General features: G+C 39.9%; 3 protein-coding genes across 3 annotated transcripts; all 3 read left to right on the top strand.

Moving 5' to 3' along the window:
• Positions 1 to 5,477: 5,477 nt before the first annotated feature.
• LOC137169614 (tripartite motif-containing protein 16-like) lies at positions 5,478 to 7,980 on the top strand. Its single transcript, XM_067572885.1, has one exon. It carries the CDS (start codon positions 5,522 to 5,524, stop codon positions 7,274 to 7,276), a length of 1,755 nt encoding a protein of 584 aa, XP_067428986.1. The 5' UTR covers positions 5,478 to 5,521; the 3' UTR covers positions 7,277 to 7,980.
• A 1,378-nt stretch (positions 7,981 to 9,358) lies between these two features.
• On the top strand, positions 9,359 to 10,237 carry LOC137169915 (trace amine-associated receptor 1-like). Its single transcript, XM_067573343.1, has 2 exons — positions 9,359 to 9,581; positions 9,654 to 10,237. The coding sequence occupies exons 1-2, from the start codon at positions 9,359 to 9,361 to the stop codon at positions 10,235 to 10,237; spliced, it is 807 nt and encodes a 268-aa protein (XP_067429444.1).
• Positions 10,238 to 16,062: 5,825 nt separating this feature from the next.
• On the top strand, positions 16,063 to 16,941 carry LOC137169914 (trace amine-associated receptor 1-like). Its single transcript, XM_067573342.1, has 2 exons — positions 16,063 to 16,285; positions 16,358 to 16,941. Exons 1-2 carry the CDS (start codon positions 16,063 to 16,065, stop codon positions 16,939 to 16,941), a joined length of 807 nt encoding a protein of 268 aa, XP_067429443.1.

The raw sequence follows: 16,941 nt of genomic DNA, 5'->3' as shown, positions 1-16,941 counted from the left end.
GTAATATATTGTATTTCACGACTGAGCTGGCAAAGGCACTCACAGTAACCACTGACATGAGTTCCGGTGCAGAAAATGACTGATACAATCAGTGATGCTGATGATTCAGTTTAGGTATTTCAGCTTGAGAATTCTTTGTAAAGAGATTAGGCTAGTACTAAACACCTTAGGCCTGATACTTTAACCCTTTGAGCCCTCAATGGGGTTAGGGTTAAAAATAGTTAGGTCATTCAGAAATGCCATAATTTTGAATGTGTACAATGTAAATATTGTAATTTTTCAGTGTATATCTCCATGAAAATATCCACAGATATGCATCAGTTCACAATTTATAGAGTAAACTGTGGACAATCATGTTTTAATCTGCCATATAGCCTGTGACATTAACTGTGTGCAGGAGACTTTTGTTACGTGACTTTAGTCATGGCAGTGCCCTCTTCCAGGGAACATAAGTACTCCGGTAAAATAATTTTCCAACATGTGGATTAAATGTTCCTGCTGTGCTGCATTCCATAACCCACGAGTTTCATGAGAAGGTGAAATAGATAGTAGCAAACCACACACGAATGCAAACAGGAAGTAAACACACCAGGGCACATTTTTTCGACTGTGAACAAGAAAAAATCTGAAAATGATGACACTTTACAGTTACAAGCTAGAGGGGAGAAGTGTCACCAGGAAGAAAACAAAGGTGGACAAAATGTTAACACATGCAACAGCTGCACTAATGGAGGACATATTCAGATTTTTTAATGATGTAAAACACCAATACAGTAGTACACATAATTGCAGTGAAAATGTCTCTTAGTATTATAGCAGTGTAAGTGTAAGTGTACTTGAAGTATCAAAAGTAAAATGGCCCCTGTGATTATTATTATTGATTCATATGTGTAAGCAGCATTTTAGTGTTGCAGTTGGTCAAGGTGGAACTATGTAACTATTTTTCATGAGCTACTGTTGGGTAGCATATGTAAGCACACATAACGAAAGGAGAAGTGTTGTAACATTATTCCTACAGCCTTCAAGTTTGTTGTATTAGCACCACCTTGTGGTGATTTAGCATATAAGCAGGGCCTACTGTGAATTGTATTTTGATTGATTGACTAGGATCATGTAATTATTTGGTTAGGAGCCAGCAAGAAATTCTCCATGTGGTAGAGAGCTCCTCTACAATGTTTCCTAAACATTTGTGCCTTGGAGTGCCTTTGCTTTTAAATTTTTACTTTTTTCCTATGTTTTGTGCAAATGTGCAGATTAGTAATTAGTAATTAGATTAAGTAAAAATTTGTGCTTGTGTTTAAAAATTAACTTTAATAGTACTAAAAAAATAATTACGCTAATCTAAGGTTAGCTTGTACATATACTAGGTGCATAGAAAAAATTCTATAAACAATGTTAATTCAAGTGTGCTTTAATCTCTGAACCTTTTGTAACCAGGGATTATAAATTTGTGTTAACTACAGTTTTACAAGAAAAAGGAGGGAAGTGGAATGAAGACTCGGAAAAATATGTCAGCTGTATTCATACCTCTGACTTTCAGATGAACAGCGTTTACAATCTGTGAACCAAACGTACAAGAAACACACATTCATCATCATCATGTGCTGTACTCTGCCAGAGCCTTGGCGACCCCTTTCTTCAACTGAGATCTGTTGGCAGTCAAACATCTTACATCTGTGGCAGTGAGGTTGGTCCACTTCTTGATGTTGTCAATTCAGGTTGTTCTCTGTCTGAAGCTTCCTTCTACTTTGCCTTCATGCACAATATGTTCCAGTGTGTCATCAGTTCTTAAGTTGTATCCTAAATAGCGAAGTTTCCTTTTGATAACGATTTCCAGAGGTATTGGTTTCGTGCCAATCTTTTGTAGGATGAAATCATTGGATTTCCTTTCAATGTATGTTATCCTGAGGATCGGATCATGGACATCTCAGTGTAGATGTTAAAAAGGTGTGGAGAAAGGATGCAGCCTTGGTGGACTCCTTTCCCAATGCAGAATGATTCAGTCTCACCAGATGTGGTCTGAAGACTGGAGGATTGCGTAGCATACAGTGTTTCTAGAAGAGCCAATAGGTGTGATGCCATGCCCAGTTGAATCATTGTCGTCCACAGTTTGGTGTATTGAACACAGTGAAACGCTTTTGAGTAGTCGATGAAGCAAATGTACAAAGGGGTGTTGACCTCTCTCATTTTCTCCATCATTAGACACATGTTGAAGAGCTGGTCCCTGGTGCCTTGGCAACTCCTGAAGCCAGCCAGTTCAAGTGCAGTTTCTCTCTCAACGTAGTTCTTTATACTCCCAGAGATGATTATGAGTAGAACCTCGCTGGCATTTCTTGGATATTGGAATGTAGACAGATTTGCACCATTCTGTTGGCCATTTGCCAGTCTTTCAGATGGCACAGACGATGCGGTGCAAGATGTGGGCCACTGAGGATCCTGTTGCTTTTAGCAGTTTTGCTGGTATGTTGTCTGGACCAGGTGCTTTTTTCTTTTTGAGCTTCTCCATTGCTCTTTCTACTTCTGACAGTGGTGGCTCTGGTTCATGTTCTAGTGTTGACCTTTCTGACCACTCACCAATCTCTTCTTTTCTACTGCATCTAGTGTTTCATTTGTGATCCATTCTGTGCCTTTGTGCCTACATCGCTTTGAAATATGTTTCTCTGCTGCTGTTGTCAGAGCATCTCTTGTTGCATTACAAAGTTATTCTGGTTCAACCTCTTTCTTGTGAATTCAGCAGGGCCTCAAAACTGTTGCAAACCTATATGTTGAAAGAGTTTGGTATATCTGAGAGATCATATCTGACTGGTGATTTTGATTGTTTTACATTCTAAACTCTAAGCTTCATCTTGGCCATCAGCGGTTGATGGTCAGTGCCACAGTCAGCTCCTGGATATGTTCTGCATTTCAGAATATTTGATTTCCAACTTTTGTTGGTGAGGATATAATCAATGTGGTTCCTGGTTTTACCATCAGGAGCTGTTCATGTGTATTTGCGTCGAGGGTGTTGATCAAACATTGTGTTCATTATATAGAGGAGGTTTTCTTGGCAGAATTCAACTAGCCATTCATTTGGCATTTCTAGACTGTTGTCTCCCATGACTTCCTGATGTTTGACCTACTTTTGCATTGAAATCACCTAGAAAGAGCAAACGTCAGTTTCGGCCTTGCAGGTTGCTGTGGTGCCCCTCAAGTTCTTCTGCCTCTTTATTGCTTGTTAGTGAATAGTTAACAATGAGTGTGAATGGGAAAGGCTTGCACTGTATGCGGATGGCCATTAGTCATTCATTCAATGGGTTGTAGTCAAGTACTGCTTTGGCTATGCTTGCTTCAAGATGAACACAACACCTGCTCTTCCCTGTTCCTCAGATCCAGAGCCTGGAAGTATTGGTGGCAGTTAAGAGGCACTCCATTTTCCTCATAGTTCTTGCAGACTCCTACGCCTGGATGCAGTTTTACGTCTTACCTATGACCTCAATGTGTGTGTAGTTACTACAAATTACCTGCTTTCATGTGCTGATGTTGTCTGTATGAAAGAGAACACTGTTTTTGATCTTTTTTCTGTTGCATATGATGTAGTCAGCAAACAGTTGTTCTGCATTGGACAAGAGTGTTTAAAGGCAGAATAAAAAGGTCTCCATGGAAATTTCATCTAGGTTGGGTGAGCTGAACATTGATCACAATGTAAAACAGTGCTGGGAGAAGCTGAAAAAGCTCAAGCTAGATTCCAGAAGTATCACAATAGGAGAAACAGCTCCGACGGTATGATCGCCCTTGATGCATTCTTGGGCCACAGGCCGGCCTTCTCTGGCACTTCTCTGTAAGCCATGGCACTGGGTTGTAAACAGATGAGACGATGCAGTCCATTGAAGGTAAATCACATGATGCATGTTCAATGCTATAATACTAACTGATGTCCATTGTTATAAGAGTAGCATAGCTCCTTTAAGGAACAGCTCATTACGTATTTTGTGTGCGTATCGAGTGGGAGAGGGAGAGAGAGAAAGTGTGATAGTGAGGCTGGTGAACGTAGCACTGCAGTGTATGTACAGTTCAGGCAATAGTTTGTCAGGAAAATAAATGGAGGCAACTACTCAGATCCTTTACTTCAGTAAAAGTACCAATACAGCAATGTAAAAATACCCCATTACAAGTTAAAGTCCTGCATGAAAAAATGAAAAAGTATTCATCAAAGTATCAAAGTGTTCTTAAAGTATTAAAGTAAAACTACTGTGAGCACTTTGAGTGTTTTATTTACTTAACATGTAAACAAACGTGTCCATGCATGAAAACTGAACACATTCAGGAGTTTGGAGTCATATTAACTTGTCTTTAGCAGCCAGACTCACCCTGCTGTCCATAAGAAGTGGTGCAACAAGAACTCTGATCCTTCCATACAAGTAGAAATATTTATGTCAGTAAAACAGACAGTTTTCATGAACTAGACTGTTATGGTATGGTTAAGTAAAATCTAAAATCTGATTTGATCTATATGTCATATCACTCCAACAAAATCATACTGGACACAATAAATTGTGGACATTTGTAAAGACGTAAACAGTGAAAGGACAGAGCTGCAATGATTCACATATAGAATATATGATTTAATTTAGGAAGAAAGATATGGAGATAATCACATGTTGTTGGCAAAAGTTAGAAAATTATAATGTCAAAAAAGCAGATTAATTCTAGATTCACCAAAACATTCACCAACCGAACCACAGAGCCAAATAATCTTATGCATTCATGTTCTGTGGGATTCAGAGCTGCAAAAAATAACTATTTGTTTAAATGCATCTAATATTAAAAATGAACCTTTTACTCAAATTTACATTCTGAATTTGACCTGATTTTTTCACAAATACTTGAAGAATGTTATCAAATAAAGCAATTTCATTATATTTTTTATTACATTACTGTCTCCTATAAAGAGACAGTTTATGTCTTATTCTGTGACAGACACTGCTATAGATCTATATCAAATGATAAAACATTGGAGCAGTTATCAGCTGTTTTCCTTCCAGCCATTAATATGTAAAAATTATTAAGTAACAGTTTAAAGAGTTAATTAACTGTACATGAATTTTAATTTTAAGCTTTAGAGTTTAAACTGTTACTTAATCATTTCTACATATTGATAGCTGACTTCTTCATATTTGTCAGTGGAGATGCTATGTGTCATTGTCCTCTCCTCAAAATAATGCCGGGGTGAGTGAGGATGTCCCTTTTGGTGAATGAAATTCCTTCATCCTCGCTTGGAGGAGCTGAGATGTGAGTGAGGGAACCGAGGAGCCACATTAGCCAAATGAAAAGCACCCAGTATCCTTTTAAAACTGCTCCTCTTCCTGAAGTGAATCAGTGCTTGATAACCCCTCCTTCTTTTTCCTGCTCTCAAAGGCAACAAGCTCCACTCTGTGCTCCTATTTCCTTGTTCCCTCCCCTTTAGATCTACAGTTTGAAGATGGGTGTAACCAACATGTAATGTAGCACAATAGCAGTCAGGCTGCATTTACTGCAGAAACACATGTTGTTCAGATCAGAGTTCAAACTTGTTTCACTTTCTAAGGAAGTGAAACTCCGAAAGTCGTTGCCACTGAGAGCTGAAATGGCACAGAAAGGAGATCCGCTGGACCGTGAAACTTTCGCTTGTTCAGTCTGTCTGGATCTACTGAAGGATCCAGTGACTATTTCCTGTGGACACAGCTACTGCATGAGCTGTATTAAACGCTTCTGGGATGAAGAGGATCAGAGAAAGATCTACAGCTGCCCTCAGTGCAGACAGACCTTCAAACCAAGGCCTGTCCTGGTGAAAAGCACCATGTTAGCAGCTTTAGTGGAGCAGCTGAAGGAGACTGGACTCCAAGCTGCTCCTGCTGATCACTGCTCTGCTGGACCTGAAGATGTGGCCTGTGATGTCTGCACTGGGAGGAAGCAGAAAGCCTTCAAGTCCTGCCTGCAGTGTCTGGCCTCTTACTGTGAGGATCACCTTCAACCTCATTATGATGCAGCTCCATTAAAGAAACACAAGCTGGTTGACCCCTCGGAGAAACTCCAGGAGAACATCTGCTCTCGTCATGATGAGGTGATGAAGATGTTCTGCCGTACTGATCAGCAGAGTATCTGTTATCTCTGCACTACGGATGAACATAAAGGCCATGACACAGTCTCAGCTGCAGCAGAAAGGACTGAGAGGCAGAGAGAGATTGAGGTGAGTCGACGACAAATCCAGCAGAGAATCCAGGGCAGAGAAAAAGATGTGAGGGCGCTTCAACAGAGGGTGCAGGTCGTCAGTCGCTCTGCTGATAAAGCAGTGGAGGACAGTGAGAAGATCTTCACTGAGCTGATCCGTCTCATCCAGAAAAGAAGCTCTGATGTGAAGCAGCAGATCAGATCCCAGCAGCAAACTGAAGTGAGTCGAGTCAAACAGCTTCAGAAGAAGCTGGAGCAGGAGATCACTGAGCTGAGGAGGAAAGACGCTGAACTGAAGCAGCTCTCACACACGGAGGATCACATCCAGTTTCTACACAACTACCCCTCACTATCACAACTAAGTGCATCTACAGAATCATTCAGCATCAATATCCGTCCTCTGCGCTACTTTGAGGATGTGACAGCAGCTGTGTCAGAGCTCAGAGATAAACTACAGGACATCCTTAAACAGAAATGGACAAACATCTCACTGACAGTGACTGAAGTGGAGGTTTTACTGCCACAACCAGAGCCCAAGACCAGAGCTGAATTCTTAAAATATTCACGTGAAATTACTCTGGATCCAAACACAGTAAACACATGGCTGTTACTGTCTGAGGGGGACAGAAAAGCAGAACGAATGAGTCAACAACAGTCTTATTCTAGTCACCTAGACAGATTCACTGTATATGGTCAGGTCCTGAGTAGGGAGAGTCTGACTGGACGCTGTTACTGGGAGGTGGAGAGGAGAGGGAGAGGAGTTCATGTAGCAGTCGCATACAAGAATATCAGCAGAGCAGGATACTCGGATAAATGTGGATTTGGATACAATGACAAATCTTGGGTGTTAAATTGTGGTACTGACAGTTATGAATTTTGGTTCAACAACATCAAAACTCCTGTCTCAGGTCCTGGTTCCTCCAGAGTAGGAGTGTACCTGGATCACAGAGCAGGTATTCTGTCCTTCTACAGCGTCTCTGAAACCATGACTCTCCTCCACAGAGTCCAGACCACATTCACTCAGCCTCTCTATGCTGGACTTTGGCTTTGTTATGATGGAGACACAGCTGAGTTGTGTAAACTCAAATAGACAGAAGTCATTTCAGACTTCTGTGTTGTAATTCGTCATTTTTTGTCTCCATTGTTCCTGAGAGCTCATTGATGTGGTGTTTCTGAACTGCACAGAGATCAGCTGTCAGTCAAACTGGGATTATTAACGCTTGTTTTCTTTTCAATTATTGTTCTGTTGATGTTGATAATTTTCTTAAAATGTCACTTTTTCCTGTGTTTTTTTTAACCATGGATGCTATCACTGCTCATGAGGATGTATTTAACCTTCACTGACATTTCTTCAGATGAAAATGTAAACTTCTCTTTGTTCTAAATGTTAGTTTCATATTTGTACTGATGTATTTGTGTGCTGTTGTTTCTTAAACAGAGAAAACCGCAGAACTTCCTTCATCATAGATGTTTTGTTTTCACCACTTTGTAAATTCATGAGGAAATGTACAATCAAACTGTAATTATCATGATAATAATCAATGAGCGGATCATTTATTATGTTCTTGTACATAGCTGACATTCTGGGTTAAACAAACTGATTGTGTGGATGAAGTGAATCTGTACGTGAAATCATTGATCAAGAGTCATTTAACAGACTTTACTGTTTGGATGTGGGAACAATCTGAAGCTTTACATAATCAATAAAGATGTTTTTTTCAACAATGAGCAAAGTATTTTCTTCTGTCTTCATCTGAGGATCTCATTCAAAGCTTTTGGAGAACCTGTGAAACTAAAACGAGAGTTTATTTGAGGCAGTTTTCCTCCTGAAACACCACAAAGTACTGAGTTCATGTTCAGAGCAGACAGACGTTTGTCAGTCAGTCTCTGTACTTTCAGCTTTCTTCACTAAAGCATTTTAAGATGGAGCTAATTTTAACACCTTATACTGTTGAACAGTCTAATCTGTAACAATACATATATAACAAACCGATCAAATATTTTATGTGTAAAATAGGTATAGGTAACTAAAGCTGTCAGATAAATGTAGTGGAGTAGAAAGTACACTATTTCCCTCTGAAATGTGGTGGAGTGGAAGTATAAAGTAGCATCACATGGAAATACTCAAGTAAAGTACAAGTACCTCAAAATTATACTTAAGTACAGTATTTGGGTAAATGTACTTAGTCACTTTCCACCACTATGTTACTATGACAACCAGCAACAGTGAGTTGTCATGTCAGCTGTGACTACCTTTATATTAAAGAGTTTTTAATATGGTGATATTTGATATTTATTACTTATTTATTCTGTTTTAATATGTTCAAAAACCTAACATAAAAGTAATTGTAGCCATTTTTTTGTAATGTGGGGAAATGTTATCAAAAAACGCACAATAGATTAATCTCGAAATACAGAATACAAGCCAGGGAACCACTGCAGTAATATCTTATCTTTCTGTATCTTATGTTATCTTATCTTATCTTATCTTATCTTATCTTATCTTATCTAAGAAATTACAGCACAACCCATTGGGTCAGTTGAGGCCATTTGGAAGTCAAACCTCATATGTGCGTATATGAAGCTAAACATGTACAATGTCTTGCAGGCTTACATAAAAAGTTAAGTGATCTGACAGTTATAACACTGTCAAAGATTGTTTTTGTAAAACAAACAAAAATACATGAACACTGAAATACAGCACACTCTGCAGTGTATACATCAAATCTTACATCATCTTTAAGAAACACACACTTCTTTATTCATCTTTGTTATGCTGCAGTTTCCCCACATCTGATTGGATGACTAAAGTTTGTCTAAATTATGGTAATGAGAAAAGTGTAGATAAATGTCAAGGCTACATCCTGCAACGCCACAGTGACTACCTGAGGGTATACGAGGTAGGTATACATGGGCGAAACATTCATTGTTTTTAGAAAAATAATGTCTGTATTTTTCCAATACTGCTGAATGTATATTATTATTATTATTATATTATTGTTATTATTATTATATATTCCAGTGTATCATTAATCTGAAATAATGATTTCATTTTCAGGATCTTAGGAGTATGATACCTGAATCTACTTTCAACAGGATTTATGTTGATGATGTACATCCCTGCTATGGAATAGATAATGTTTCTTACATACTGACAAGTAACGCTTCCACAATGTGTATTTTATTTTATATTTGCCTCAGCTCTTTATCTGTTGTCATAATATGTGGAAACCTTCTTGTAATAATCTCCATCATTTACTTCAAACAGCTCCACACTCCTACAAACTACCTCATCCTGTCTCTGGCTGTGGCTGACCTGCTTGTAGGTCTTGTAGTCTTTCCCCTCAGCATGGCATTCTCTCTTAGCTCATGTCTGTATCATGATGATTTGTTTTGTAAGGTACGAAACGGCTTTGACATATCACTGACCGCATCTTCCGTTCTGAATTTATGTTGTATTTCCATTGACAGATACTATGCGGTATGTCAGCCTCTGACATACAGAACTAAGATAAATGGTCGTGTTGCTGTGATTATGATTTTGGTGAGCTGGAGTGTTTCTGGTCTTGTTACAACTGGCTTTTTAATGGCAGGATCAATACAAGATAAATGTAAAGAAAAGTGTTTAACTGATGTTGCACTGGCAATCATGATAGGAATGATTTTCTCATTCTATCTCCCGCTGATCATAATGCTCTGTATCTACTTGAAGATTTTCCTTGTGGCACAGAGACAGGCACGCAGTATCCAGAGCACAAAGTCTGGAGCAACTGTCAGTAAGATGGAGAGCAAGGCCACCAAAACTCTGGCTATAGTTATGGGAGTTTTTCTGATGTGCTGGACTCCTTTATTTCTTTACTTGATGTTTAATTCTCTTGGTTATGATTCAATGGTTCTTGTGACTGAAGCAGTTTATTGGCTTGCACTGTTAAATTCAATGCTCAATCCTTTCATTTATGCTTTCTTTTACAGCTGGTTCAGATCAGCTTTCAGAATAATCATTTCAGGAAAAATATTCCAAGGTGATTTTGCCAACTCAAAACTGCATTGACAGATTCTTTGGAGTATTGACTTTGTCTGTGGATATACCAATTAAAAATCTGAAAAAAGGAAGTAAATAAATGGTTTGTTTATTGTGGTTTATTTGTAATCATCACTGTAGAAACATAAATATATATACATATATATAATTGAATTGTTAAAATTACCAATGAAATTTTACTTTACAGAGGCTTTCTTGTCATTATATCAACAGTTGGTTTAAATAAGAATAAATAAGGCAAATGAATGTTATAGGAAATATTTGCAAAAATTCTACATGTGAATGAAGCTTTAAAAATATCAAATTTTAATTTAAAAAATATGTTGATTCCACTACCTGAAAGCAACACCTAACATTCTGGCTGTATTCTGTGCAGTGAAATATTGGCTGAGTCACCGACAGAGGTGCATCATAGTGAGCTCTCAGTTTATGTAATCATGGAAATAGCTTAAACACACTTTATAACAGAGACAATATTGTGCATTGTATCTAACAGAAGAAGCTGCTTTATATATGTACTGTATGTGCCGTATATGCTTGTACTGGAAAATCAGCTCCTTATCTGGTAATACTTTGTGATATACGTGTTTAGTATCAAAATGTGTGTGGACAATTTTAACTTGAAAGATGAGGTGTACTCTTATATCTGTTGATGTTCTGTACTCACATGTGTTTACGATAAAACTCTTAATCTTGTGGTTTGATGTTGCTGATGTGACAGACAAGAGCGCAGCAGGAAAGTATGTAACTGACAGGTCAGACAGGTCATCCAGTGACAGGTGTCTACAAGTGTAAGAATGACTGTTTGGCATGTGTTCAATAAAACACTGACAATAACTGCTCTTTCTGAATCCACCTTTATTACTGAAATTCCATAACAGTGCTCATTTGTCATAAACTAGCCCAAAGTGAGTGACAAAAAGATTGGTCACAAATATATTAATAAATAAAGTTCAAATAAAAATAATATGATAATCAAGATATAAGTTGTGATTATGTTTTATGGATAGGGCAGTGTGTGCTAACCACTCTAAAAATAAAACCTAAACCCATAGCAATACTGGTCGTGGAGTTATCTAATTGACCAGAATGCAGCAGGTGTGTTTCATGATGGGTCATAGGTCAATTTTGCCAGGGTTTAAACCCTGAATGTTTTGATTGTAGGCCTGCATAAAATTTACATGTAAGCCTATGTGAAGCTCGACAAAAAACTTTATGTGTTTGATGCCATTTAGCCACCTCTCAAATTTAGAAATAGTCTAACTTACGCAGACTTTCATCACTTTACAGCTGTTAGTAGCTCACACCGGTTTCCTTCAGCAGTTTCTGTTGTAGCTTCTAGGAGCGCTTGTTTTGTTTTCCTTTTGAACACTGTAACCTTGTATGAGACACAGAGACATCTGTTACTGTTACCACGGACCAACAAACCACCGCTCACACGTGCTAGGCAGGTCATAAAACAAACGAATCCTCCGTGCTGAAGCTAGCAGGTAGACTGGAGCTGCTTTCATGAGACAGATGAATGAATCAGTTCAGAGGATCATATATGGTATTAACTGACATGTACGGCATCAAATAATAATCTGTTAGACAAAATACAACAAAAATACAAGTAGCTAGCAAAACTCTTAAGTGGAGCCAAAGTCTTTTAAATTGATATTATTGTTTAACCGTCCAGTTTACCTGGTGTTGCTGTTACAGTAATGTTAATGTAGCTCGATAGTTTGGATAGCTTGACTGCTGATGTATTCTTGCTGTGTTGTTTGTCCATAAATACTGTAATTAACACCATACAAGTTGAAGTTCTGCTTCTGATTTAAGGTTGAAAGAAAAAGATTAAGGAGGAAAGAGAAACACAGTTCTAGAATACACCTCTTGGTGCTACTTGGACACATCATCAGTGATGAACCTGAGGTCATAGGGTGTTTTGGGTCTTAGATCATCAGACACCCTCGCCCCGGCGACCCAGTCAGGGGTGATCAGCCCCCAACTTGTGTCCAAATGGCCCACTACTCCAAGGATCCCCCCTCCGGATCCACAGCCATCTTGAGGCTTTCTCCACAGCCTCTATGATGTTTTTGATGGCTCTTTTGCACAGCTGGCCTTTTACTCCAAGGAGTTTGAGGGTTCGACGTAATGACTGGCCAGCGAAACCCTGGCGCCCCACCTCAACTGGTTCGCCGCAGGATTTCCAGCCTTTGCTCCTGCACTCCGACACCAGCTCAGCGTATTTGGCCCTCTTGCGCTCATTAGCCTCCTCAATCCGGTCTTCCCAGGGGACAGTAAGCTCTACTAGAACCACTTGCTTCGTTGACTCTGATGTTAACACCATGTCTGGGCGGAGTGACGTGGCTGAGATGTGTTCTGGGAACTTGAGCTGCCTTCCCAGGTCGACTTGGAGCTTCCAGTCCCGTGCAGTGGTGAGAAGCCCTCCGGAGGAACTTGGCTGATGTTGTACCTTCTCCCCAGCTCTGATGAAAGTGATGGATTGCTTGGGGGTGTGCTGGTACTTGCTGCTGATGATCGCTGCACTAACTGTGTCTGCCAGGGCCCTGAGAACCTGGTCATGACGCCAGTGATACCGACCATCTCCCAATGCCTTCGGACAGCAGCTGAGGATGTGTTCCAGGGTGCCTCTCTTCTGGCACAGTTGGCATGCCAGAGTGTCTGCTAAGCCCCAACGGTGCAGGTTGGTTGGACTTGGGAGAGCGTCATATACGGATTGGATGAGGAACTTGATGTGCTGGGGTTCAAATCTCCAGAGCTCTGGCCAGGTGATTTTACGCTGTTCAGTGTGCTCCCACCTTGTCCATGCGCCTTGCTGGTACATGCTGACTATCTTTGTCCGGTGGTCTTGCTCCACCTCTGCTCGTATCTCATCCTGCAACATTTGACGTTTCTCCCTTCCTCTGGCTTTGTCATAGCAGGGTTTGGGAAAACTACCAAGTCCTGCCCGTCCCACTGCCACATTGCCGACCAAGATGCTGTGCTGTAGCTTCCTGTGCCTTCCACTTCCTTCCAGTTTTCACCAGGATTCCCGCTGCAGCGACTTTGGCATCAGAGGAGTCAGGCTATCATCACCTCCCTGGCACGCGTAACCTTGAATTCCTCTGACAAGCCGCTGATAGGAAGCTGAAGCTTGGTGGAATGCCCATAGAGGGCAATGCTGCTAAGGGACCGAGGGAGCCCAAGCCACCTCTGCAGAGACTGACCGATGGTTCTTTCCAGCGTCTCCACAGTTGACATAGGCACCTCATAGATAAGCAGGGGCCAAAGGAGCCTCGGCAGGACTCCATGTTGGTACATCCAGGCTTTGAATTTTCCTGGGAGCCCCGACTTTATTGCTGTGAGCCAGGATGTCAAGTTGCTCTTGGTTTGTTGGAGTGCGTCTGTATCCCTCAAGGAACTGTTAAAAATCTTGCCCAGGCTCTTGGTAGGTTTTTCGATCACCATTGGAATTGGTGTCCCTCCTATGGCAAAGCAGAACTGATCGGCCACTCTGCCTTTCTTCAGGACCAGAGACCTGGACTTGGCTGTCTTAAAGCTCATCCTTGCCCATGAGATGAGTCGTTCGAGCCCCTGGAGGAGCCATCTGCACCCAGGAACAGAGGTTGCCGTCACTGTGAGGTCATCCATAAATGCCCTTATAGGGGGTTGCCGTGTCATGGCAAGGGAGAAGAGCAGCACTGAGATTGTGCAGCCTGTGATTATACCCTTCTCCAGGTGTTGCCAGGCAGATGCTATTGAGCCTGATGTTACCCTCAAGCGGAAGTTGTTGTAGTAGTCCATAATGAGGTTTCAGATGGTCTCGGGCACATGATGTCTTGTCAGGGCTGTTTCGACAAGCTTGTGGGGGATGGATCCATAGGCGTTGGTTAGGTCTAGCCAGAGTGCTGCCAGATGTCCTCTGCTCTCCCTTGCCTTGCGGATCAATGAGTCACCACCCCGATGTGCTCTAGGCATCCAGGTACTCCTACAAAAGGGGGGAGCCTTTTGTACTGAGGTGTCTATGTAGCCATTCCTCAAGAGGAATTCAGTTAGCTTTTGGGACACAATCTTGAATAAGATCTTCCCCTCAACACTGAGCAGCGAGATGATGCGAAACTGCTTGATGTTACTTGAATCCTCTTCTTTTGGAATCCAGACTCCCTCTGCAAACCTCCACTGGGTAGCGACCTTTCCTCTCTGCCAGATGACCTTCACAAGAAGTGGTGTACGTTTCTGATGATGGTGGCAGCTGATCACAGCTGGATCAGCTGTCAGTCGGTTTTAACAGCTGTAGAGACTTCTGATGGTGTTTGTGTCTGCACACATGTGCACTGTGCTAATACTAAATGATAAGAATACTGAAGCTTTACATAATCAATAAAGATGTTTTTTTCAACAATGAGCAAAGTATTTTCTTCTGTCTTCATCTTAGGATCTCATTCAAAGCTTTTGGAGAACCTGTGAAACTAAAACGAGAGTTTATTTGAGGCAGTTTTCCTCCTGAAACACCACAAAGTACTGAGTTCATGTTCAGAGCAGGCAGATGTTTGTCAGTCAGTCTCTGTACTTTCAGCTTTCTTCACTAAAGCATTTTAAGATGGAGCTAATTTTAACACCTTATACTGTTGAATAGTCTAATCTGCAACAATACATATATAACACACCGATCAAATATTTTATGTGTAAAATATTAATCTGATAGGTAACTAAAGCTGTCAGATAAATGTAGTGGAGTAGAAAGTACACTATTTCCCTCTGAAATGTGGTGGAGTGGAAGTATAAAGTAGCATCACATGGAAATACTCAAGTAAAGTACAAGTACCTCAAAATTATACTTAAGTACAGTATTTGGGTAAATGTACTTAGTCACTTTCCACCACTATGTTACTATGACAACCAGCAACAGTGAGTTGTCATGTCAGCTGTGACTACCTTTATATTAAAGAGTTTTTAATATGGTGATATTTGATATTTATTACTTATTTATTCTGTTTTAATATGTTCAAAAACCTAACATAAAAGTAATTGTAGCCATTTTTTTGTAATGTGGGGAAATGTTATCAAAAAACGCACAAAAGATTAATCTCGAAATACAGAATACAAGCCAGGGAACCACTGCAGTAATATCTTATCTTTCTGTATCTTATGTTATCTTATCTTATCTTATCTTATCTTATCTTATCTAAGAAATTACAGCACAACCCATTGGGTCAGTTGAGGCCATTTGGAAGTCAAACCTCATATGTGCGTATATGAAGCTAAACATGTACAATGTCTTGCAGGCTTACATAAAAAGTTAAGTGATCTGACAGTTATAACACTGTCAAAGATTGTTTTTGTAAAACAAACAAAAATACATGAACACTGAAATACAGCACACTCTGCAGTGTATACATCAAATCTTACATCATCTTTTAGAAACACACACTTCTTTATTCATCTTTGTTATGCTGCAGTTTCCCCACATCTGATTGGATGACTAAAGTTTGTCTAAATTATGGTAATGAGAAAAGTGTAGATAAATGTCAAGGCTACATCCTGCAACGCCACAGTGACTACCTGAGGGTATACGAGGTAGGTATACATGGGCGAAACATTCATTGTTTTTAGAAAAATAATGTCTGTATTTTTCCAATACTGCTGAATGTATATTATTATTATTATTATATTATTGTTATTATTATTATATATTCCAGTGTATCATTAATCTGAAATAATGATTTCATTTTCAGGATCTTAGGAGTATGATACCTGAATCTACTTTCAACAGGATTTATGTTGATGATGTACATCCCTGCTATGGAATAGATAATGTTTCTTACATACTGACAAGTAACGCTTCCACAATGTGTATTTTATTTTATATTTGCCTCAGCTCTTTATCTGTTGTCATAATATGTGGAAACCTTCTTGTAATAATCTCCATCATTTACTTCAAACAGCTCCACACTCCTACAAACTACCTCATCCTGTCTCTGGCTGTGGCTGACCTGCTTGTAGGTCTTGTAGTCTTTCCCCTCAGCATGGCATTCTCTCTTAGCTCATGTCTGTATCATGATGATTTGTTTTGTAAGGTACGAAACGGCTTTGACATATCACTGACCGCATCTTCCGTTCTGAATTTATGTTGTATTTCCATTGACAGATACTATGCGGTATGTCAGCCTCTGACATACAGAACTAAGATAAATGGTCGTGTTGCTGTGATTATGATTTTGGTGAGCTGGAGTGTTTCTGGTCTTGTTACAACTGGCTTTTTAATGGCAGGATCAATACAAGATAAATGTAAAGAAAAGTGTTTAACTGATGTTGCACTGGCAATCATGATAGGAATGATTTTCTCATTCTATCTCCCGCTGATCATAATGCTCTGTATCTACTTGAAGATTTTCCTTGTGGCACAGAGACAGGCACGCAGTATCCAGAGCACAAAGTCTGGAGCAACTGTCAGTAAGATGGAGAGCAAGGCCACCAAAACTCTGGCTATAGTTATGGGAGTTTTTCTGATGTGCTGGACTCCATTCTTTCTTTGCTTTATGTTTAATTCTCTTGGTTATGATTCAATGGTTCTTGTGACTGAAGCAGTTTATTGGCTTGCACTGTTAAATTCAATGCTCAATCCTTTCATTTATGCTTTCTTTTACAGCTGGTTCAGATCAGCTCTCAGAATAATCATTTCAGGAAAAATATTCCAAGGTGATTTTGTCAACTCAAAACTGCATTGA

This window comes from Thunnus thynnus, chromosome 18 (genome assembly GCF_963924715.1).
Source record: "Thunnus thynnus chromosome 18, fThuThy2.1, whole genome shotgun sequence".
NCBI lineage: Eukaryota > Metazoa > Chordata > Actinopteri > Scombriformes > Scombridae > Thunnus > Thunnus thynnus.
Note: the sequence above shows the minus strand (reverse complement) of the source record. Positions and strands in the feature narration are given on the sequence as shown.